The sequence below is a fragment of the Rhineura floridana genome, chromosome 7 (assembly GCF_030035675.1).
Source record: "Rhineura floridana isolate rRhiFlo1 chromosome 7, rRhiFlo1.hap2, whole genome shotgun sequence".
NCBI classification, from domain to species: Eukaryota; Metazoa; Chordata; class Lepidosauria; order Squamata; family Rhineuridae; genus Rhineura; species Rhineura floridana.
This window is the reverse complement of record NC_084486.1, coordinates 61,762,978-61,789,085: the sequence shown is the minus strand read 5'-3', so window position 1 is coordinate 61,789,085 and position 26,108 is coordinate 61,762,978. Positions and strand designations below refer to the sequence as shown.

General features: G+C 42.5%; 1 protein-coding gene across 4 annotated transcripts in view; it reads right to left on the bottom strand.

Annotated features, from left to right (window-relative positions):
* CTBP2 (C-terminal binding protein 2) overlaps positions 1 to 26,108 on the bottom strand; it is a 303,109-nt gene that overhangs the window by 91,685 nt on the left and 185,316 nt on the right. For 3 of the 4 annotated variants that reach the window (XM_061635711.1, XM_061635710.1, XM_061635712.1), the window contains one exon: positions 17,761 to 17,921. In XM_061635711.1, coding sequence (XP_061491695.1) covers positions 17,761 to 17,818 — 58 coding nt within the window. In that variant the 5' untranslated portion in view covers positions 17,819 to 17,921. Of the gene's footprint in view, positions 1 to 15,028; positions 15,335 to 17,760; positions 17,922 to 26,108 lie in introns of those variants that run through there. The other variant, XM_061635709.1, reaches the window with a different exon arrangement.

The following is a 26,108-nucleotide window of genomic DNA, read 5'->3' as shown; positions in this document are numbered from 1 at the left end:
GTGCTATAGCCGCTCTGAGCCAGCGCGAGATAGAGTAGGTTGTCCCTTACACCCCTTTGATTTCCCAGAGAAGGCCACAAAGAGGGCCTCTGACCTCCTGAAGTCTAAGGTACATTCCAGGTAGAAACGAAGGGCCCTCCTCACATCAAGGGAGTGTCACCTACGTTCCTGGGCACAGGAGGGAGTGGGGCAGAATGAAGGGAGAACCACTTCCTGTGACCTATGGAAAACAGAGTTGATTTTAGGTAGGAATGCTGGGTCTGGTCGGAGGACAACCTTGTCCTGGTGGAACACACACAGTTGAGGGTCTGAAGATAATGCTCCCAACTCAGAAACTCTGCGTGCCGATGTAATGGAAACCAGAAAAACTGTTTTGAATGTCAGAAGGTTCAGGGGGCAGGTAGCCATTGGTTCAAATGGCGGTCCTGTTAACGCTGTCAACACCCAATTAAGGTTCGAGGTTGGAAACCTGTGAATCATTGGTGGGGAAACCAGTGTCACCCCTCTTAAAAAATGTTTAAGGAATGGGTTGGAGGAAAGCGTGCCCCCCCCGGCATAACAAAATACTACTAAGAGCTGCTGCTTGTCTCTTGATTGTGGCTGTACTCAGACCCTTATCTAGGCCCGACTGGAGAAACCCTAGGGGACCCTTGACATCTCGAGACCAAGGTTCCACAGTGTTTGCAGAGCACCAGGACAAGAAAACCTTCCACGTGGATGAGTAAACCCTGTTCATGGACTGTTTACGTGAGGCCAGTAGCGTGTCAAGCACTTTCCCCTTAAAGCCCTTACCACTCAACCACAACCGCTCAGTCTCCAAGCTGTTAGCCGGAACAGCTCTGGTCAAGGATGGCAGACTGGTCCCTGAATCAGAAGATCCATTCCAAAGGGTACCTGCCAGGGTGTCTCGACTGACGTGTTCAGTAGGTCCGGAAACCAGGAACGTCGAGGCCAATAGGGTGCCACTAGAATAATTTCCGCCTTCAATGTCCGAACCCGCTGGATCGTGCGTTGTATCAGCCCAAATGGAGGAAAGGCGTACAGGAGCCCTTGTGGCCACTACGTGACTAGGGCGTTTGTGCCCTGAGCCTGGTGACACGGAGTTCTTGTGAAGAACCTGTCTAGCTGTGTGTTTGTGGGTGTGGCAAAGAGAGCCACTACCGGTTCTCCCCACCTGCTGCTGTGTTTCCTGTTGGAAAACTGCTGGGTTCAGTTGCCATTCTGCCTCCTTGATTGCTGTCCTGCTGAGCCAGTTGGCTACAAAGTTGTTTGTGCCCACTCCGCCCATTTGAACAGACGCTCCACCTCGAGCATTAGGCCCTTCGATCTCGTGCCCCCTTGTTTGTTGACATAAACTTTTGCAGATGAGTTGTCAGTGCGTATGAGGAGATGCTTTCCCTTGATCTCTGGAGCAAAGGCCTGTAGGCCCAGTCTGATGGCCTGTAACTCCAATATATTTATATTGAGCTCCGTCTCCATTGCAGACCATGTCCCTTGGGCTACATTGTGGTCCAGGTGAGCCCCCCATCTATACAAGCTCACGTCTGAGGTCATGATTATGCATGGAGGATCTTCCAGGCTGGCTCCTTGGGCTAACCTCTGAGGCTCCAGCCACCACCGGAACTCTGTTCTTACTGTCGGAGGAACGGAGACCGAGCATCTGTGTCTTAGGAGAATTGCCTCCTGGTAGGGCAAAAGGATCTGTTGTAGAGTTCTTGAGTGAAATTGGGCCCACTGAACTACATTGTATGCCGACACCATTGACCCCAAAAGCTGGGCTAGCCTCATCAGGTCCAATGCTGGTGAAGCGACTGCTTCCCGAAGCAACAGCTGAAGTCTCAAGGCCCTTTCTTTGGTGAGCCTCATGCGGAAAAGTTGCATGTCCAAGACCACCCCCAAGTGCGGAATAGTTCGGGATGGGGTCAGCATGCTCTTCTCCAAGTTCACTATGAAGCCCAGCCCTTGGAGCCATGCTACAGTGAGATGGGTATCTGTGTGTGACTGGTCCATGGATGGTGCTCTCACCAAGATGTTGTCCAGATAGGGATGCAAGCATATCCCCGTTGTTCTGAGATGTGCTACCATAACAACCAGCACCTTGGTGAAAACCCTTGGTGCTGAGGAAAGGCCAAATGGCAAGGCCCCGTACTGGAAGTGTCTGTTATATGAAAACTGGAGAAAGCATCTGTGCTGTCTGCAAATTGGAATGTGTAGATATGCCTCGGAGAGGTCCACGGAGGTCAGCCAATCCCATTTTCTTAGGGCTGCAGTTATGGAATGAAGGGTTTCCATTTTGAAGTGTTTCCTGGCCACCCACCTGTTGATCCACTTGAGATCCAAAATAGCCCTTGTATCGCCATTCTTTTTGTCGACTAAGAAAAGAATTGAATAGACCCCTGTTTTCCTCTCTGAGGGAACTACAGGCTCTATTGCCTGGATGTTCAGTAGGTGCTGAATAGCTTCCAGGTAGCGCAGGTGCTTCTCTGGCCTTCGAGACCTTGGGGTGGATCGAAACCGATCATGTGGAATGAGAACAAATTCTATGGCATATCCTATGGACACCGTGTCCAGCACCCATTTGTCTGAGGTGATGCCTCTCCAGCGGGGGCAAACTCTAGAAGCCTTGCTCCCACTCTGCAAGAGGCCTCTGGGAACCGCCAGTCAGGAGGAGGAGCCCTTTTGGACTCCCTTCTGGTTCCTCCCTGAGGAGAATGAGGTGCCTCCCGATTTAGTGGAGGAAGTGTGTCCATCCCCTCTGTCTTGTCTGCCCCAGCGAAGCCTGTTGGAAGGTTGACTGCGAAATCTAGAGAGCTGTTTTGAAGAACGAAAAAACTGGTTCTGCCTGCCCTTCCGGTCCTCTTTTCTGGCCATAGGGAGTGCTTTCTTCTTGTCCCTAGTTTCCACCAGGTGGGCCTCTAGAGGCTCCCCAAATAGCTTAGAACCTGAGAAGGGTAGGGCAGTGAGGCGGGTCTGTGACCCTGTGTCCACTGCACACTGCCTGAGCCAAATGTTACGCCGTGCCATGATGGAGGCAGCCATAGACCGCACTGCAAATTGTAGGGCATCCATGGATGCGTCAGCTGACAGAGCCGAGGCATATGCCATTTTCTTTAAACCATCCTTTACAAATTTTGGGACATTGTCCCATGCCCCCAACTCTTCGGCCCACATAAAAACCGCTCTGGAGAAAACTGAGGAAGTGGCTGTGGCTCTGAAGCCGACTGCATCTGCTTCAAACCTCCTGCGAAGAGCCCTTTCAACTCGCTTGTCACACTGGCCCTTACCCCCCCCTTCTGTTGGGATCACTGCGGAGCTAGCAAGGGCAGCAATAGGCGGGTCCACTGTGGTAAAACGCAGTCTTGCCATGATCCTGTCGGCAAAGACGTAATGTTTCTTTGCCCACTTGGCAGATGGCTTTGGTTTGCATGGTGATGACCATTCAGCATCCCACACATCATCAAACGCCTGGGGAAAAGGAACTGAAGCCTGCTTAGTGTCCATGGAGGGGAAGGCCTTTTTTGCACCTGCCGAGGCTGACTGAGTGGGTGCCTTGCCTCCCACCTCAGTCTCTGGCAGTTGCAGCACTCTGTGGGCCTTGGAAAGGAGCGGCTGAAAAACCTCTGGAGCAAAGAGTCTGGGTTGTGTCAGGGTGACCTCTATGTCCTCACTAGAAAGCTCCCCTTCTTCCCTGTCCTGCTCGAGTAGGTCTTCAGAATCTGACAGCACCGCCTGTGGGATAGGGGCCTGCCTGGGTGAATGTGCCTGCGCCTGCCGAGCCTGAGCCATAGGGGATGAGGAACCTGCATGAGTCTGTGAGGAGGATCTCCTTGCTACCCCCCCCAGCGCATTGTGACCAGGGGGCTCGTCACCCCTTGGTGCAACCTTAGCCGGCTCGCTGTGTAAAATGGAGGTGGGTGGGGGCGAGTCCCCCCGCCTCACGACTTGATTGGAAAAGGAAGAGGACCTGGAATGGCTGTCTCTCAAAGGTGAGCTGCCATGCCTGTCCTCCCTGCTGGAGTCCATGGAGGAGGATAAGCTTCCTTGAATGTCTGCGCTTCTTACATTTAAGTGCGTGTGAGAGGGAGCCACTGATTTCAGAAGCAATGAGCTCTTTAACCCAAGTCATGAACTTGGGAAACTGAGAGTGGGGGGGGGGGAAACATCCATACCTTCTTCTAGGAGATTCATCCCCCTGCTGTCTACGCTCTGGGATGGAGAGAAGACTGGTTGCCGTAACTCCTCTAGGTCCCTTGCCTCCCCCACATGGCAGGGCTCTTGGCGGGAAGGCGGGGAGGAAGCGGGTGAGGCCATAATGTGGCGGCCTTGACTCCCTGACGCTGAGGGGAAAGCACAGGAAGTCGCTTCACAGGCGAGCCGTGTTAGTGGGTGCTGCTCAACCCCCTGCTGAGACGCTCTCCGGCGATGAGGCAAGCCTTTGGTGATGGGGGGGAGCCAGAAGTCGCAATCCCCCTAAATGCGAGCGTTGCAGAAACGTGGCTCCGTGGAGCGAGGGGAGAGTCTCTCATCTGGGTGGCTGCTGCTATTGCTGGTACACTGCAGCTAGCCATGCTCCGCCCTTCTTCAGCCTCTGTTCAGATGCCTGTGAACCCAGCCGGGTTCAGCCTAACCTCACAAGCCCCAGGCCCACGGAGTAAAGGCAGGGAAGGGGAGGGAAACGTGCAGGGAGTAAGTAAAACAAACGTAAGGAGAGGAGAAAATTAGCATAGGAAAAGACGCTAAGAGGGAGAAACAGAAAACAGATGGAAGAAGCTCTGAGAGTAGGGAGGAGAGAATACACACCCGACCTTCACTGACCGCAAGCAGGGTCGGTCTGGAGAGAGGGACGACTCCTCCCCAGGGAGAGGATACTAAGAAGCTTCGAGACCCTGCCTGTCACGACCGGTAGGAGGAATCATCCCTACTGAGGAATGTCCTCCAGTACTATCTAGCAAACACAATTTGCATGCAAAAGTCCCCACATTCAATACCCAGCATCTCCAATTAGGGCTGGGAGAGATCCTTATGTGAAACCTTGTCAGTCAGTACTGAGCTAGATGGACCAATGGTTTGACTTGGTATAAAGCAGCTTCCTATGTTTCCTATACTCTACAGGGGATACACAAAGAAATATACTTGAGACCCTTTCTTTAAACATTGTACATCTTGCAATCTATATTACTTTGCAAAGTATCAGCAGTTACTACCTCTTCTGCTTTAATCTCTGAATGCCAGTCAGGGCTCACTGTGACAGATTATACACTTAAGAAGCAACTGTGTGTTCTGAGATTCTTAAACCTGACTTTTTAATTTGCTACTGCACTACTGGTCACAAACAGAAAAATCACTTGGCCTCCTCATTAGTGTAATATGGTATTACACTAACTGCAAATATTTGATGCATATACTAGTGTGTGTGTGTCTGTGTCTGTGTGTGAGAGAGAGGGAGGGAGAGGGAGAGGGAGATTTAAGAACCAAGAGCTAAATTCAGGATTAAAGTGTTACAAGAGTCTCATACAATCTCAAAATAACTACAAGAATGTTATGAGCACGGGTCAAACAGCCATACACACTGCAAACAAAAAGTATTTGAGCATTTGTCAATTATAAACCCATTTAAGAATAGGGGGTGGGGTGTGGGGGGTGGCAGGGCGATTGAGCCAGCGGAAAGAGCAGGCTGCGGGAGACAGTGCGGGTGGGAACACACACACACACACACATCACCATCATTCTGCTGCTGCCTTCTCCGTCATCCTTGCCCTCTGACTTTCTCCCTCCACCGTCCATTTCTCTCTCTCTCTCCCTCTCCTGACCGTCTGGCTCTCCATTTCCTCCCTCATGCTTCCTCTCACAGAGCACGAGGGAAGAGCAACGCTGAGCAGGCCAGTGTTGTTGGATGTTGTATCTGGCGCAAGCAGATGCCCAGGATGCAGAACAGTATAGTGACAGGCTGGATGCCAGTTGAAGCAATGAGCCGGACAAGCAATAAGTTTTAAGAGTCACTTTACTGACAATAGAATATATCACAAGCTCTCTCTCTGTACAAACTCCTCGACCCCCACACCGACTGGCCAGATCTGCTAAGTCTTATAGATAAGGCCAGCTGGTTGCCTTGGATACTTGTCCTTGAGATCTGCACGGACTCTGTGCTTCTTGGCCTTGTAACTCTTCTGTGGCAAAATACATTCAGGCACTCTTTCTTTGCCAACAAGTGTGAATCACATGTCTGTTGCCCACCAATCACAGGAGCAGAAGACTTCCCCTGCTTCCTCTAAGTAACTGGAAGGGGAGGGGTAGTAAAACGAAAGAACTCCTGGTTTCTACTGTGCCTGCGTGACGTTATTACCCACAGTAATGCATTTTTAATCTATTAATTAAAAACAAACCATGCCGTTTTTTTACTTTAAACCTACTGAAGATGAAGCTCTGTGTTTGGGGCAAGCTCAGGGATTTGATTAGAGATACCTTACAGTCATCTCTGCGTTTTAATGAACAACAACAGATTATGAGAACTTCTCAAGAAAAAAGTCCAAACGGCTTCTTGTTTTTCTCTCTCCCATTTTTCACTTTAACCTGTGAATTCTCCGTTGGGGGGATGTGTATCACCAAGAAAACTTTCAGAGTTGTAGAGCAAGCGATTCTGAATCCAACAGTATAAGACTTGTAAGTTTTTGTTTTGAACTGGGACTATACAAAGCGCCAAAAAGGTGTGTGTGTGTGGGTATTTTCATTTAACATGGTAGAAGGCAAAAAATCCCTACTGGCTATAGTATACAGCCAGTCTCGTGGCTGTATAATACAATAAAATCCCCACAAACAAGCACATAACAAAACATTTTGAAACATCTTTACACGCAGGGATCTCTTCCCTCTTGCCAAGGCACATTCTGACTCACAAAATACAACATTCACTCCTCTAACACATACACATCATGCCCAAATTCTGCCTTACATCTACACAAATCATACAATACCTACAACTCATTTAATATCACTCATCCCATTCTATTCCCACACATTCACATAAACACATCATCCACTCCAATATCTCCCACTCAATCACGCACCACTATCACCAGTCACTCCTTCCACTCAAGAAAAATGTACTGCAAAATGAAATAGTGAATGAATATGGATGAAATAGTGCAGCCACCAAAGAATAAATGTGTTTAGCCTCCAAAAGAAGCATATAGTCTTGGACAGATTTCATGTCTCTCAAATACCCATGAAAAATTATTCTGAGAGGTCTCTGAAAACCTTTTCCAGCATCGCAAACACAATCTATCAAAAAAATTATTAGATATTGAGTTCAAAACTCATCCTGAGAGTAAAAGACTTTGGAAACAATCCTGTGATAAAATACTTTAGATAAAAGGATTTATCTAACATACAGTTTAGATTAAGCATGAGAAATTTGGTTTATTAATAATCCTTAGAATATTGATCCTTGACCTGTCTGTATAAATCAGAATACATTTTCATTTTACTGAATAGCTTAATAGTTTTAGTCTAAGGGCTTTCTCTTGGGTAGTGTTACTCAATTACTAGAATGAGGTTTGCATGTTTGTGGTAAAATACATTTGAAGACTTCTTTCAAATAAAAAATTACTAGAAAAATTAGTGTTACAGAGCAATCCTAACCACCCACTGAAGGCCAGCTGAAGATGTTTATTTAGCATGGGGTGGAAGTGCTCCTCCGGTGGGTCAGCATCTATGCCCTGGAGGCCCCTGGTACACCTTCAGAAAGCTCTGCATGGGTGCAGATCTAGGGCACTGGTCTTCAGCCTTGGGTCCCCAGATGTTGATGGACTACAACTCCCATCATCCCTGACCATTGACCATGCTACCTGGAGATGATGAGAGTTGTAGTCCAACAACATCTGGGGACTCAAGGTTGAAGAAAAGTGACCTAGGGTATTTCTATTAGCAGTAAAGGCCAAAACAGGACATTCTTTGTGCAGGTTAAGAGCAGCCTTGGATCCACTAGATGGAAAGCCCAGCTGTTCCCGACAGTTGTGGCTGTTTCTGCACCCGGATAGCCTGACCACGGTCATCCATGTACTGGTAACTTCCAGGCTGGCCTGCTGTGGTGTACTCTCCTCCTCCTCCTCCTCCAGCATATACCATCTTATCAGGAATTCCATTCCGCATAACATTGGAAGCAGATCTTTAGTGTTGTTGCACCTACCCTTTGGAATTTCTTCCCCTTAAATATTAGACAGGTACTCTTTCTGTTGTCTTTTTGGCGCCTACTGAAGACCTTCCTCTTTCAACAAGCCTTTTAAGTAGATGCCTTATCCCAGTCTGCATCTACATTGGAATCACGTTTAAATATGTTTTTAATATGTTTGTGGTGCTTTATCATTTGTTGCTTGCCACCTTGGGCTCCCTTTGGGAGGAAGGGTGGGATATAAAGTTAAACAACAACAACAACAGTGTGCTAGGGTCCAGCTGGAGTAGTTCTCCCTCCTGCCACAGGAAAATATTTTTTTCAATCCCATAAACAGGGGGAAAAAAGCCACCCACAACTCCTACCCTAGCTAGACTAAGCTGGCAGGACTCTGGTTCCAGTGCAAATCTCCCTCCCCTTAGGACTGTCCTATAAACTTTTAGATAGTACAAGATTTTTGTAGAGCAGGTGCACCACAATACCTTCTGTGGTGAGATTACAGACATTAATACCTCTATTAATGTTGCTATATTAGGAACAAGATGACATTAATTTCCTTCCAGTTTTATAGCAGGGCTTTTACACATCCACCATCACAACTGTTCCCACACTTCCAAAGTAAGATGACTCCTTGCCTTGGATCCAGAAGATCACACTGCAGCTCCTCCCAACACCAACTTTCATTTATTTGATTTCTATCCCACAAAAACATTTAGAACATGCTAAAAACATTTAAAAGGGATTCCATCCCCTCACAGTTGCTAATTTCAATGATGCCATGGGGAGTATCTTTTAGCCATCAAACGTCTGGGTAAACTGGAATGTTTTCAAATTTCTGCTGAAACTCAGTAATGAGTGAGACAGATGTACCCTGCCAGAGAGGACTTTCCCAAATGGGGAATCGCCACTGAAAAGGCCTGATAGCGGGTCAGTGCCAACCGGGCAGTACCAGAGGCAACATAAAGAACAACCTTAGAGACAAATCAGCCAATATACGTTTTTTAATCCAATACACCACCCTCCAGTCACATTTTTGTGTTCTGCACATCACACCTGTCATTTATCATACCTCTGTTTGTATAAATAGTTTTTCTTAAACCTGGCAGCATGACTGTAGAGCTTCCTTTCCCTGTGCTAAATGAACATCTTTTGTGTTGTGCCAGTCTTTGTTAAATGGTTTAGCAGTTCTCCATGGCACTTTTAAGTTGTTTTGAAAAGCCAAAACTTGTTCCAAAAAGAAAAACTAAAGCTGCTGCATTAGTTATGATTTTTGCTAGCTTCTGCTGGATAGTGTCCATGGTGCGTTATCATATATACAATACCTGGAGTAGTTTTGGAACAGTGGTGAAACTTTTAAGAATTCATGCTTATTTCCTCCTTTTCTCATATTGTCCTAGAGCTTAAAAAAGGAAAGGGGATGCAAGTCTATCTGCTCCCCTTAGCCATTTCAAGGACATTTTCTTATTTTAAAAAAGCCTTGCTTCTTTGAACACCATGTACTCTATAGCTAAAAGGAAACAGGCATTTCCTTTTGCACCAGAGCCATCCCCTGCTCATTGTATTTGTATGTTAATGAACTACAGAAGAAGGATCGGGGCATTGCCACTGCAATGGTCACAATGGGAGAACTGGTTCTGCTCCACAAAAGTAGCCAAATGCACACAGAGTACAAACTTTCATCTTTTTGTTAAGGAGGTTAGCTACTGGCTCTGCTGATTGCAGACATGTACTCTTAACCATAAAATGGCTTGAGAGCTAGAACATGATTATAAAGAAAAACCCAAATCTGCCCTGTGTTCCAAATTTAATTATTTCTAAACTCTGACAGATATTTGAAGAGCTGATTTAAGGATTTCCACTTTTGAGGTTAGCCATCTACAGAATTAGACCATCCCGGAGAAGGGCTGTAGCTCAGTGGTAGAATACATTCTCTGCATGCAATATGTCCCAGGCCCAATCCCTGGCATCTCTAGGCAGTGCTGGGAAGACTCCAGTCTGAAAATCCTAGAGAGCCACTGCCAGTCAGTGTCAACAATACTGAGCTAAATGGACCAGTGTCTAACTTTCAATGTCCCTATGCAAGGGCTACATGTCAACTGTGAAGCTGTCAGACTCAGAATGAAGTTATTCATAAGCTTAATTATATGTAACAAAATATGTAAATATACTAGTACAACCCTGTTAGTAATGATCTGTTTCCCATGTGGCCTTCAGCGGTGAGCCATTTGGTCTACCCTGCTACAGAGAATTACTTTGTGAGGAAAAAAATGAGACTTTGGATTCAATCTTAGCCACCAACAGGAAATTCTATTCCATTTCAGCAGGATTGGCATTGCACTAGAGACTATGTGTATGTGGAGTTTAAAAGCTTTTATACATTTCCCAGGATCTATTCAACATGCAACATGAAAACCAAGTCTATAAAAAACAAGACTGACCTACATTTTGGAATTGTGTGTTGACAAGCAAACAAAAATCCAAGCAAAATGATATTCCTTCTTTATTGCTGCCTCTGTTTACAAAATCTTATGTTGGTAGCGCTCAGTAAGCTGTCAGGACTTCATTTGCTTGTTTTACATATTACTAAATGCAACGTACAAGATGTTTACACAGCTTGTGTCATGTGTATCTTATACTCTAAATCTTCTCATATAGCTTCCCCTGTGCTCTAACTTTGGGTTACATAAGACAACAGAACAACATGTGCACAGTTTTGAGAAAAGAATTACATTCCTTGATGCAATAGAAATAATTGCACATCGGCCTCATTTGAAGCCTATGTAGCATCTCATTTGCAAGCCAAGGAAATTTTACTTAAATCTGTGAGGAACATTCATTTGAGAAGGACTTAACTATATATGCATTGTTGCTAACTTCATACATGTAACAGCAGTACTCACTTAAACTCTGATTGTCTGTACGATTGGCTAGAAGCCTATATATAAGGCTAACCTTTGCCCTCCAGATGTTGCTAGACTAGCACTCCCATCATCCTGACCACTGACCATGCTGGCTGGGGCTGATGGGAGTTGGAATCCAACAATACGTGGAGGGCCACAGGTTTGCCACCTATAAGGATTAAATTGTCCTTAATTTTAAGGAATCTAAAATTAAACGCTAGCAATTAAAACATAGTTTGCTCTGATAACAGCAACTGTAAGTATTCTTCTGGAGTTACTGCTTTCCAGCCCACCAAGATTATTTTCCATTTGGAAGCCAAAAGTGAGCAAGGAAAATACCTGCAGTGATTATAGGGGATCTGGTGATGGCTTGAAGTCATAAGCTGTTGTGCACAAGCAGTAGCAGTACCTGAAAGCCCCAAATTACCACCACCAGAGCGCACAAGAGAGGAGGTAAAATGCCTCCCTCTTTCATTATTGGAAATTGATACAGTATTGTTGACTACTACACTTGTATGCCTTGCTATCTTGTGCAATGTGGGGGGGGAAGCCATTTAAGACTTCTGCTTAAAGTTGGTATAGTACATGCAGCACAGTACATTGTCTGCAGTCATATTAGTATATGTAATTCACAGGATTACCAGAATGCTACAACATTTCACATATTGACAATTTGAATGCTACACTTGTGAAAACACAGTAATTAAAACTGGGCTTGGGAGCAAGAAACGTACAAAACTCAAAACAAGTATCTAGAAAGACTCTCAGTTGTAGGATAATACAAATTATTGTTCTTCTTTCTATATACGGATACTGTGGGACAAATTCTTTTTAATCTCTTATGTTTATGTCCAGGATCTGAAATACCATTAAGATCACCTGACTTCCTTTATATTTCTCATTCTGTAGTACCAACATAGTTACTAAAGATATGAGTCTCACTGATGCTTATTCCATGATCCTCGTCTTGACAACTGCCACAGCAATCTCCCAAACATACCAGCAGCTTTTCACACAGTAAGAACCAAGAGGGTAATGACTACATTATAATGCCACACGTTTACATTTGTTCAAGTATTGCTTATCATACTTCTGATTTATCATTAATGCACAGAACCTGAACCCTGTTCCTAGTGTTCCCAGTTTCTGTGTGGAACTGGCAAATTTTATCTAATTCTTATACCAAGCAATAACCTATAGCAAGTGGTCAACTGTTTTTGTTTGGCATAAGATGATACTGTGACAAACACATACATAAAAAATTGTACTTTATATGCTGTTTATTACTGTTGGACTGACTACTTCTTTGTAACCCATTCTACTGGTTGTAACTAAGCCAAAGAAAAGTATTTTAAAAAAAAACCTCAGCAGCTGCCATTATTCCTTATAATGTTTTAAGATATCTAGGTATATTGCAACAGGTAAGAAGCTGTATCTTTCCAACATTATACATTCATCATTATCAACAACCAACAAAAGGAGCCACCAGAAAAACATGAAATGACTTGAAATCCCATGATTCTTATCCATGAAAAATTATTTTTCTGTATTATTTTAAAGTACCTCTTACTTGCATTTAGTCATAATCTGTTATTCCCATAAATGTTTTCATAGTAGTTGCAAAAGTATGTTGTGTGGTGTGGGACAGCAGCAAATCCCTTCAGTGTGATTAAAATTGCAAATATACTTGGCAAACGACAAATGGATTTCTGGTTTTATGTAAACTGTACCTTCACAGATTGGAAAAAGTATTTCAGCCAGAAAAAAAACAGAAGACTTGTAAAGTCCATTGTTCAGAGGAAAATAATCTGAACTTCAATTGTATCTAATACTCTGTTAGCTGGTTTGTCCTCTGATCCTCCCAAGTTTCTTATACACTCAGCAACCACTTCTGATAGAAAACATCAAACTGGAAGGGTGTTTTTTTTAAAAAAAAAAATATCTAAAGCTGCCTGATAGAACCCTTTTAAGTCAGGTTCAAAGTCTGTTTTAGAGATGAGATAGAGTACTACACATGCATGTTTATAGTATTCTGATAGGAAGGAGCATAGCTCTCTCCCTTCCAAGCTACAATTCTGGCAGTTGTCAGCATTTTTTTCAGGATTACAAAGGAAGCATATTTTTTACTATACTCTGGAGAATTTTAATGAAACATAGGTGGAATGACTTTTACATTTTTCTGTATTACATGATGACACAAAGATCCCATTTTTTTAGCCCCCTCCCCCGACTGCACACTGTCTACTCTGAGTTTAAAAATCACTCCTGTGCGATAGAGAACCTGCTTCCCAAGGGATATCGGCATCAATAATGTGTTTTACCAGAGGCCTGCATTTGGACAACAGTCACTAGCATCAGCCTACTGTCAACTGCTGGCTAAATAATTCAAGGCAAACTTAGAAGCATTGGGTCAAGGTAAAACACACAAAAATATTCTACAAAAGCAGCTGTTGTAGCAAAAAACAAAAGAAACCCATGGTTCCTTAAATGCTAATAAATGCATCACAGGTCAGCAATACTATTGACAGAATCAGGAGACAAATGCTGTGGAGTCCAAAGCAACCTACCCTGCACCACCTAAGCAAATCTGCTGCTTTCAGGTATAGGGGAGGATGTCACAATACCATCGTTAAAGTATTCAATTGGCAATCTGGTCAACTTCTAAATGTAGAATAGAAAGTCACATTATCATTTGCCTCAGACAACAAAATGTCTTGGCCTATGTGACATCGGCTTTTGTAAGCAAGAACTTACCTTCCTTATCTATCCAAGCCTGCAAAAGCTTGTGTCACAGTATTCTTTGGAAATTGGAATTATCTTTGCATATTTGTTATGGACCAAGATTTTTAAAAAACGTAAAAAACGTAATAGAACTGCTGTAGTCTTTGAACATTTAAATTCTTCCATTCATGCCTAGGTTCATTTCCATTCATGCCTAGGTTCTAGAATTTATTATATCTGAAGCCATTTTCTACACACTCCTCCTTCAGATGTATGTAATTGCTTAGGGCTGACTTAGACATGATTTAAGCTGCCCCTCATCAAATGATCCTCTTATTCCCCCTTCCCACTGCCTGTAAAACATTAATCAGATGACCACCAATTCTAATCAGAGAGACGTATCAGTGAACACATTAGATAGTCTGACACTATCAGACCTGGCACTACTTTTGTTTGTCTCAAAAGTAAAAAAAGACACACTGTCTAGACCACCAGCAGAAAGAGATTAACTACTGTGTTTTGTTTCACACCAAACAATTATCCTGCACCACCCCATTAAGACAAATAAGAACTGAACAGGAGCAATGCTTTGTGGATTATGGTTGCCCAACAACAATGAAACGAATCCCCACAATTTAAGCTATAACAGATGCCTGCTTATACCTGGACATACACTAAGGGAGAAAAACCATATTACGAATATCAAATTGATTTATGTACTGTATATATATTCTCCTTTTGGATCACATATTTTACCACCACCACCACCCCTACGAGTCTATCTAGTTACAATCATTTTTTGCATTTTAACTGATCTCAAATATGTGATCACTGATATGCATTTAGAAGTTCTCTTGAGGATCTCCATACATTGTCAAAGTTGTTGAGCAAGGAATGTTGCTACAAAATGCTAGCCTTAGTTTCCTAAATTTGCCTGCTTTCCTTATCTAACATAACTTAAAAAGTGGTGAGCAAGATGGCAATCCATGCCATGCTGTCTACTGATGTTTAGCATTCTCTAATGGGCATTACATGCAGCCTGCTTGCAGGGCACACAGCTAAAGTTCTCAGTCAAAAATATGGCTCTTTTACACAGAGAAAAACCATCTCTGAAGGACACTATAGTATCAAAATACGGCATGTGGCCATAGGTTTGCATATACCAATTTATCCTAGAAGGTGAATTTGCTACCAACAAAAATATTCAACTCTGATTACTCAAACCAGAAAAAATACTTACAGAGTAGAAATCTTAATAACCTGCCAGGTCTCCCTGTGCTCCTCAAGGTACCGTTTTGCATTCTTCCCTGTCTAATCAAAGACATGATCATAGAAAATTGCAGCCAAAAAGTTAAAGCAATCGGCCCTTTCCGGAAGAGCAGCTTTAAGAACTTTACCATAGTTGTAGACCTTTCCAGAGAGACTGCTGGGGGCTTAAAAGTATCAGGTAGCAGTACCAGGACTACTGTTGGCTGGGAAGATAACAGCAACTTTAGCCTCTCTAGCCCTTATTTACTGCACCTGCTCCTGTTACAGCACCTGCAGAACTTCAGCCTGATGAGGAGCCAAAAGGTTGAGCCAGTAGCCCCACCCTGGAGAGCACCTGTAAGAACTTTGCCACAGCTGTAACTGCTTCCAGGGAGACGACTACCATGTGGACAATTGTTTGTAGATGGCAGCTGTGTTTGTGGTGAGAGCACAAGTTCAACTCATGAATGTACAAATTGTGATTCATGGTGTGCCTAGGTTGTTGCTATTTTATATTTTTACTGATGTTTGCACTTTTATGTTTACTGTAGTTTGGTTGTATATGGGCTCCTGCTGGGAGGAAGGGTGGGATATAAATCAAATAATAAATAAATAACTATTTTATTTTATATTCCTGTAGCTTCATTGTATTTCCTTTTGTATTAATTTGTTCACCACTTTGGGGGCTTGGCCAAACAGCAATACAGAAATAATCCAATAATGGTTGTGGTGGTGAGCAAGTAGCTAACTAATTACAGCCACTTTTGTGATATCTCATACACATTACTTTGAGCTTTGGGGAAGAATGACATACACCATGTGGCGTAATCCTTCCCACCCAGATACCTGAACGTTGTCCAATATCTTGATGTCATTACAATGTGCATTTCCTCACACCCACTCATCATTGGCTAGTGATGGCAGATACAGGGAAACATGTATCAAAAATATGGAGGCAAGTTCAACTAGATGTTATGGATAAATAAGAGGAAACTTGATATGGAGAACTATTTTTAGCAGCACCCCCATTTCTTTGTCATGTACAGTTCTGCTTTCATAGAATTTGCTGCAACAAAGCTCCAAAAGTTCCATTGTTCCTGGCAATACTACTCCCTTGCCAGTGAATGCATGGGGTTGAGGGTTCTTGCTTTCTCCCTACCCGCATATCTACACAGATTCCTTGTATGTTGAACGTTAAGTCACCTAAGCTCACAGGTTATCAACAGCAGTCATCTAGTGTTGGTGGAGAAGAGAATAGAGGAGACCCACTCAAGAATTCTCGGCCTTGGGAGGCACCAGAAATTTTCTATTTGGGAGTCAGACTTCAGACAGTGTAACAGTCTTTATAATATATGTTATTTATTAATATATTTCACACTATAACTAATAACATGCATTCTAGGTGGCCTTAGCCATCACTGCAGAAACAGAAAACTAGATACATTATCAACATAAAAGAAATTGCTGGATATCCATTTAACATCAAAGTATAAAACTCTGAAGACACATCTTGATTAAAACAAGTTACAATAGTTGAAGGACTGAGTTAAACAGAGCCAAAGTACAAAGGACATAGGAATGCATGTCATGATATATAACCCATCCAATGTTATGGATGGTATAGACGGATGATTCTCCTGCTTCCTTCGACCTCCCACTCTAGCAGAGCTGGGGGGCCCTGAGTGCTATGAAACCTGGCTTTTTATACCCTTTCTTGTCTATGGGAAGGTGTGTTCCCATGGTCTTAGCTGCTTTTTGCTACTTCTAATCAGGGTCTCATCAGAAGGTCCAAAAGAGTCTTTCTTCCTCAACTAGTCAGCTTAATTTCACCATATAAGGATTTCCTCTTCCTTCACTTCAACTGTTTACCTGACACGCTGGCTGTCTGCCCAGACCTGTTATTTTTTACTGTACTCAATTTCACAAGAAAATCATGCTTTACCTAGTCCAGTTGTTTTTCAGGAAACTTACCACTTTAGTCAAGAGGTAGAGGAAAAAAGGGGGACAGTTTCAAACTACTCCTGTTTTACTGATTGGCTCCTATGCATGCAGCAGATGTTATGAACTACTGCATTAATTCTTAAGCATCTTCTAAGCAAATTTAAGCATATGTAGATGAGTTCAGCACGTTATATGCATATTTGAAACTATTATATGGACTTTCCCATTACACCATGCTCATATTCTGCTATTGCTGATATGGATTTTATTATCCTACCTGTTTGTTTATTGTGCTTTAATGTTAGGATTATTTTTTGACTTTGTTGTGATTTATATTTTTATTACTAAGCCACCAAGTGTTATTTTATTATAGAGGGATAGGGCATAAATGCAAAAATAAACAAATAAAATACAAAAAAAAAGAGTAAAAAAAGCAGCCAAATGTAAACTGGTCCAAAGAACAGTGAAAAAAGTAAGTAATGAAAAATGATTTGCATTTTTCAAATCAAGTTATGTGAGTTTTAGGATTTTTCAAAGGCTGATCTGAGGTTAATTCCAGAATTATTATTTTTTGTAATTTCCAGAATTACAAAATACATAAATTAAGTTAATTGCATGCAATTTAAAGATACAAAATTCTTGCAGGGTGCAGCTTTCTGCTTTGGGTTGCATTTCTATGAGGCCATTAGTGTTGAACTAGCTTTCCAAAAAATGACAGTTTGGCAAGTTTTCTAAAAGTCTTAGGAATCGTTCATTAGATGAATAGTTTACATCAAGGCTTACCTTCACAAATTCTGTCCAATCGCTGCCGTTTGACTTTGTGTTTGTCCACAAGTGCCATTGCGCTACTGTGTTTTATAACTTTTGGAATCAAAGGATAAAACAATCCCCCAAGAACTTATGGAAATTCACAGTAGTCCGCGTGCATAACGTCACTTTGAATCCTGAAACAAGAAGAGAGTTGTACATCGTTGGCCCTTGGTAAAACAACTTCTACAAATGCTTCTTGTATTATCAGAATGAAAACAGTTTCAGTGCATTTGGCTCCTAAGACAATTAGCTAAAAACTGGATGCCCCATGTTCACTGTGCAGTGAAGGGAAAAACAGACTAGTTTAGACATGTATTTCAGTACCGGATTTTTACGTTAGCTGCAACGAAACTGTTAAAATTGCATACACTTCTCCCTAGTGTGCCCAAATGACTGCTGTGGAAGCTAGTAGTGTTGTACCACAATCAAGCTTTGAGGTCACTGCGCTATCACAAGGGAGAAATCTGGCACCACTACACTAGCAACAACCATCTTCAACACTTAAGGAATCACAGTTGTGCATGTTACATGGAACGATGTAGGAATGGGAGAGACCCCTCCTTATACACACACACACACAAAATGGTCACCCTTAAGACATCTTGTTCACTATGAGTCCTTCACTGTTCACTATGCAAATTCCTGTGGCAGATATGATATTAACAGATATGAACAGCAAACCTTTAAACAGAACGGCAAAAGAGTGTGGAATTAGAAATTATGGCAGACACAGCACTGCTATAGTACCCACTTCCTCCAGAGATTGTACCTGCCCTTCATTTCAGAATTAGCCTTGGCTAGGATGCTGCTAAAGCTACATGCTATTTTCTGAATTGCTGCACCAAAACAGATTTATACGTTTAGTATTCCAGACTCCTGTATATTAAAAAAGTTGGGAACAAAGTTATTATTAATTTTATTTATTATCTTTGCTTCACGCTAAGGTCCCAGGGCAAACTACAATAATGTAAGTAATACAAATTAAACCCAAATAAGACACAGATATACAAAAGAAATCATTAACTTTTGTTGTAGAGAAAGAGTCAAACTGTAAGCCTGTGGGCACATCTTATTTTTGAAAATCTTTTATAGCATCTGGGCTGTTTGAGGTTTTTTTTTGGGGGGGGGGCTGGCAGTCTTTGAATTTTTATCATCATGTACTCTTAAATATGAATTTGTCATGTGAGCTTGATATTGGTCTAACTAGATGTCAGAATGCTTACACTAGAGATATTAACATATGTACAACATCATATCTTTGTCAGCACAACCAGGTTTTTTTAGAATGAAGACCTAATATCACACACTGGGGCTGCACTATTATCTGGATTTTGTTGTATTGTAACTGCATATAGCAAACTTACTTTACACACAGATTTGCTCATAGATATGAAGTGAAGGAATTTTTATTATACCCTGGAGCATTGAATCTGGCTTCCCAATCATAACTGTAACATGTGTAGTTACAGAGTTTCTTAGGTTTTTCGTTTGAAAAAGTCCAGGACCCAAACTGTTGAGAATAAATGTGGAATGTATTGCCTGTTTCTGATTAACGCTCAGAAACCACAGTCTACATGACGTTTGGTGGTGGAGGTGGAACATTTTGGCTCAATTGTTCTTCACCGTAGCTTCCAGCTCATGTCTTCTTGCACTTTAAAACTTACTTTCCCAGTACATTGCTCGTGATGCTCCCTGCAAATGCAGTCCAAGTAAACACAACACAAGTGAAGAGGTGGGAGAACCTCTGGCCCATGGATCTTACTAGACCTAGCAAGGGTTCATGTTTGACCCACAAGCCCATTTTCCCCAAACCAAGTCCACATTGCCCTGTTGTCCTATGTGATATCAGAGGTGGGGCAATTAAGGCACGGCTACAAAGGAAAAATTGGGAGCGTAAAGCTCACTGACAGCTGTGATCTGCTGCACTAAGGAGTTACCCACTGAGAACTATGTAGTGCAGCCAAGGCAGCTCAATGTCAGTGCGAATCAGCTGAAAATAAGTCTTTTTTAAAACAATGCATCAGTATGAATAACAGAAATGATTAGATACAGTTATGGAAATTTGACTAGCTTATGTAACACACGTCAATCATAACAGGTTATATTTATGTATACTATTTGCAGAATTTGGGATTTCTAACACACACACACACACACACACACACATGAAGCTGATTTGTGGCTCATGACAGCAGCATACATCCTCCTTACATTCAGACGTCTACTATTAATGTCAGATGTAATCTTGACAATTTAGGTGTAATTTAGTGTAGTCTCTTTTTCAGTACTTAGTTCTATAATGCAAGTAACTTGTTCATGTGTTTAATCTATAACAGAGACAGCTAATCTGTGATCGTCCAGATACTGTTGGATTCCAACTCGCATCATAGAATCATAGAATAGTAGAGTTGGAAGGGGCCTATAAGGCCATCAAGTCCAACCCCCTGCTCAATGCAAGAATCCAAATCAAAGCATTCCCGACAGATGGCTGTCCAGCTGCCTCTTCAATGCCTCCAGTGTCAGAGAGCCCACTACCTATCAGGTTATTGGTTCCATTGTCATATGGCTCTAACAGTTAGGACGTTTTTCCTGATGTCCAGTCGAAATCTGGCTTCCTGCAACTTGAGCCCATTATTCCGTGTCCTGAACTCTGGGATGACCGAGAAGAGATCCCAGCACTCCTCTATGTGACAACCTTTCATATACTTGAAGAGTGCTATCATATCTCCCCTCAGTCTTCTCCAGGCTAAACATGCCCGATTCCTTCAGTCTCTCCTCATAGGGCTTTGTTTCCAGTCCCTCGATAATCCTTGTTGCCCTCCTCTGAATCTGTTCCAGTTTGTCTGCATCCTTCTTGAAGTGTGGAGATCAGAACTGGATGCAGTATTCAAGATGAGGCCTAACCAGTGCTGAACAGAGGGGAACTAGTACTTCATGCAATTTGGAAACTATACTTCTGTTAATGCAGCCTAATATAGCATTTCCTTTTTTGCAGCCACCTCACACTGTTGACTCATATTCAGCTTGTGATCAACGACAATTCCAAGATCCTTCTCATGTCGTATGGCTGAGCCAAGTATCCCCCATCTTATAACTGTGCATTTGGTTTCTTTTTCCTAGGTGTAGAACTTTGCATTTATCCCTGTTGAATTTTATTCTGTTGTTTTCAACCCAATGCTCCAGCCTATCAAGGTCCCTTTGAATTTTCTTTTTGTCTTCCACGGTATTAGCTGTGCCCCCCAATTTTGTATCATCTGCAAATGTGATAAGTATGCTCTGTACCTCCTCATCCAAGTCGTTAATAAAAATGTTCCAGCCAGTATTACCAATGATCAGGAAGGATGGGAGTTGTAGTACAACATCTGGAGAACCATAGATTAGCCAACCCTGACCTATAAGATGACTTCAGCTAAAGGCCTGATCAATGCTATATGATATGAAACAATAAGACAAAAGAGTATGATAGGAGGAATTGTAAACAAGACCATCTTTTGTCAAACTCCTCAGAATGTTATTTTTCACCAATATGGCCATAGTATTAAATACTTAATTTTCTTCAGAGACCACTTGGTAATATGAATACCCTTTTGGAATAATCAAAGCTCTGCAGAATGCCATGTGAACATTAAAGCCCTATATACACACTAGAAGATAGAGATTCTTATTGTTTGAAACTCTGAGTCTGAAGTTGCAAAGACCATACTTAATATAGGGCCATAACTCAGTGGCAGAACACAGATCCCAGGTTTCATTTCTGGCATGTGCAGGGAGAGCTGGGAATGACTCCTCTCTGCAACCCTGCACAGCCGCTGCAGTAGACAATACTGAGCTAGGTGGACCAATGAACTGACAGTGCAAGGCAGGTTTCCTATATCCATATGACTGCAGTATCATTATACGTCAACAAACTCTGGCCTCTGGTGAGGTGGGGGGAGCAAGTGTCACACCACTGTTAAATGAACTTGGAAAAAGTGAAAATGAGAAAAAAGACCTTGCACCAACATCAGATTTCAGGCAACTCTATACCAAATACATTAAAATTTCACCAAGTAAAACAATCCTACCTGTGATTGCTTTCTGGTTGGCAAGGTGGTGGCAGAGGATATGTGACCTAGAAAATGGTGCACTTGACATACTTAATACAGTACTTGCTCACTTAATTGGGTGTACAGATTAGTAATATTTGGGGTTCTACTGATTAATGCCTATGAAATGGTTGGGAGAGGGCAAACATTTAGAATGTGGGTTCTAGAAGTGGTTTAAGTTTTACAGATGTAACCTGCAGGTTCCATCCTATAATGCTGAAATGGAACTTACTTATTTCCAGCACCTGTTAACAGCCTGACAATCTTCCCTTAAGCCTTCCCTTCCTATGATCAGCACGATTCAGAAGTAAATTAACAGTAAAGTGGATTCCTTTGCAAGAGTCAGGAACCTCAACGTAATTACTCAAGAGAGAAAAAAGATAGCTGCGGGTGCTTAAAAGCAAGTCTAATCAAATGTGAATGACAACATGCCTATAAAGTACTATGCACGTAACAGGGAGTCCTAAGCCTATGAATGTGCAGTTTCTACAGAATGTCAAACTTCCCAATTGCTCATGCTCCATTAAAATCAATCTCTCTAATACTGAATTCAGGTGGTTCAGTGCTGATCCTAAAACAGGGCCACTGAGAAACAAGATGGAGGTATCAGTATGCTTTGATGAAGCCCAAGGTATGCAGGAGTACAAAACATTTTGAAAACCCCAAAAGTGGACCAAAATATCCCCCAGAGCAGCCGAGTGAGGACTTTGCAAGCTTAGTGGTCAGCTTAGTGTCAGCTGTAAAAGAAAACTGAAAGAGAGAACATAGTGTAACGTGGCCTATTTGAGCCCCCTAAAGTTTACAGTATCCTGGACAAAGGCATGGCTGGCTAGACTCCTTAACAAGAAGCTGAGGATACAATGCAATGTTTTGTTGTAGTTCAGTGGTGGCTGGTGCCTATCAGGATTGGTGGGGTGGAAAGCAACAGTAGGTGGAGGCCAACAGTAGGTGGAGCCAGAGCTAATGACAGGCAGAGCTACAGCCAATAACGGGTACAGCCAACTAATACTAGTTTTGTCCCCATTCTCTTCCCTGCTGACTTCTACTGGGGGCACCACTGAGACTAAGAAACAGGTAGCTGACAGGCACTGCCGCCTCCTGGACTGGATGTAAATAAGAAGACAGGCATGTAGTGGCTGGCTGAGGCCTGGATGAGGTTGGTAGGGCAGCACCCCAATGGACCAGCCTCCACTGCTGTTGTCATTTCTAGATATATGTTAGAAATATGTTCAAGTTATATCTGGTATTGATACACAAGGGAAAGTAAAACATTCTATCCTCTGGCTAAAGAAGACATTTGTATAATTATGCTATATAGTCAATGTGTGCCATGTAAGAGACTTCACGTACGTTCTGCTCAAGAGATCCACATCTAGAAGTACATTTCTGTGCATCATAGCCAATGTGGATACCAATGCATAACCCAAACTACACTCACATGATGACAAACATATGGGGCTTATTGGTTGAACACAGATGGTGATCATGTCCATATTTAGGGCTACTATCTGTTGTGACTAGAACTGATCTGGGGTCATTGTATTCCCCCCCCCCCAAAATAATACTGCTTTTGCAGAGCAATCCAAGCAGCTCACGCAAATACCATTAAGGGCAGAGTATTATCACAATGTTTTGCAACCCTAGATAATGCCACCTCTTGTCCTAGCTGCTTCTCTTACACAGCATCCAAGAAAGAAGTTCAGCTTCCGTTTCCCAGAAACTACTGGGTATTAATAGTTAACAAATGCAATAAGATACTATTTGTGGGGTTTGGAGGGCGGGGGAGAGAAAACTGTAACAAATCTACTGCCTAGCAGGATCATGATTTCACAGAGATTATTGTTATTATTATAGATGGTTATCAATTATGCATCACGTTGATAGTTAATTTATAAAAAGAACAGGGGCTCACTAGTGCCGCTGAATTCTGACTGATAGTAGATAGGCGATTTCCTGGTAGTTAATGGCCAATTTCCCAGCAATATGACTGCAGCATAATCACAGAGATTTATAGTAATAATTAATTGATATTTCCCTCAAAATGTGAAGATTCTAAAGACCACGATTCCCAGTTCTATTAATAATTAATCCTGCATTTCAAAAGTACCAAACCCCTGTGTTCTAGGCGCTGGAGCTTTCTAAGAGAAGAGCTTATTACATTACCAATAAGGGGGGCAGGGAGAAGGAAGGAACCCATGTACATAAATAAAAGGTTACAGTAGATGGATACAAGTAAAGTCTTTTTCATTGTCAACATTTCTCAGTTTAATTAAAACACTCTGCCTGTTCAAATAAGGATAGGGTAAACAGAATGAGAGCGGGAAGAAGTATGCCTGGACTTGATTGGTAGAATGGTGGCTTTAATAAGGTAGGAGGAAACTAACTTTGTTGCTCAAAAGCCAGTTTATTTATTTTTTTATTGCACTTGTATACCGCCCCATAGTCAAAGCTCTCTTGAGAGAAGAGAGAGCAGCTCAGGAGCCAAGAAAGAGAATGGGGAAAGCGTGCAGGCACCCAGGAAAAGAAAGAAACGCAGTCAAACACACACAATACAGAGCATCAGACAATTCCCCACAATGTACAGGATACCTCTTGCTCGTGGGGAGAAGGGAAGGTGGGCAGGCTTCTACTACAGCAGCTTCCTTAACTGCCCTGAATATTCAAAGCAGGGAACCAAGATAGCTTCTACCATCACTGCTGCCTCCTTCAGTTTCCAACAGTCTCTGCATCAGCTGTAGAATATTTTGTGTTTCTCATCTCTGCCCTACACAGGACAGACCCAGACCTTCATCTCTAGGTTGCTTGGCCTGGGTAGACTACAGACCAGTGTCAGCAGTACACTGTAAACTGGCTACTCCTGAGATATACCCTGACAGGGCAGAAATAGTTCTAGTCATGGAAAATGAGATGTGAAGTGATGGACTCTGCACTTGATATTCTTTCACTGCAGCAGGAACATTTTACCATCAAGGCACTCACCTACAGGGAATTGCTACTCATTCCAGAGATGCAGACAAGTGGCAAATTGCATGGCTAGTACAGTATCTTTTTTGATATGACACAGAGTCAAACATCAAAACTGATTGTGAACACATTTATGTTTGTTACCAGTAGTGTGGCCCTGGCAGTGACAGCAATCAAAACAGATCCTGGTGTTTCTGTCCCTCTCATTACTAAGCATCAGCCTTAAATGCACAATTTAAAACAAATTCTTGAGAACAACAATTTTAATGGCTTCATTATTTCCAAACTTGAAAATCTCTGCATGTAAAATATTTGCACTTAAGCCAACTACACATGACAACAGCGGGAACTCTTAGATCATCAGAAACACAGAAGAATTACAAAGGAAAGGAAACCTTACTACTTTCCCATGGTAATTAGAAAATGTTATGAATCTTTTAACACATGCAAATTGGAAGGTGCTGCACTAAAAAAAAAAAATTCCACAACCTGAAAATGATTGCGTTTATTAGGAGCAGAGGTAAGGAGGCTTTGAAAACACACCACTTCAAAAGCATACAAATATGACTTTGAACAAGTAAAGAAAAACAAAAATCTGTGTTCATTTTTTCCTCACAGGCTTCACACAAAAAGGTCTGTCACAAAAATCAAGCCAAGAACACAAATCTCTTGCTGCACATCCTAGTGCTTGATAAACACAAATCTGAAATGGTGACAGTCACTCTACAATACAGATACCATGGAGTGAACAAAAAGGTATGTAAGTCCATAAATGATACTCCTGTACTGCTGTTTATGTTGGCCTGTTGCGCTATCTGTGTGTCTCACAGAAAGAGGTTCAGGAAACCTGAAGTAAAAGGGTTAACCAGAGCAAGAGAGGATGCCAGGTCTGTCAAGGCCAGCAGCTGGTTGGCAAGGGCAACAGCTCTGATAAGAACAGGACTCACGGCAGCTCTGGTGTGGGGGAATGTTGTATGGAAGGAGGACTGCGTTTGAGAAACCTAATGTCAGTAAAAGACTCTTACAAAGTACTTTGCCTGGCCTGGATTATTTCTGATCGAACCTGCTTCGGTACCGCCTTTCTGGACCGTACCAACACGCGCTGCAACAGTTTAAACATCTTTGGTTAACCCTGTAAAATGAACTTCAAGTGAGCTTTGTAAGGACTTGTGCAGTCAACACTCCTGAGAGTGGGCTGGCAAGACAACACATTTCCTCTGCCAATCCCGGCCTTCCCTAGGGTGAAATGTCCTCTGCCCATAACTATGTCTA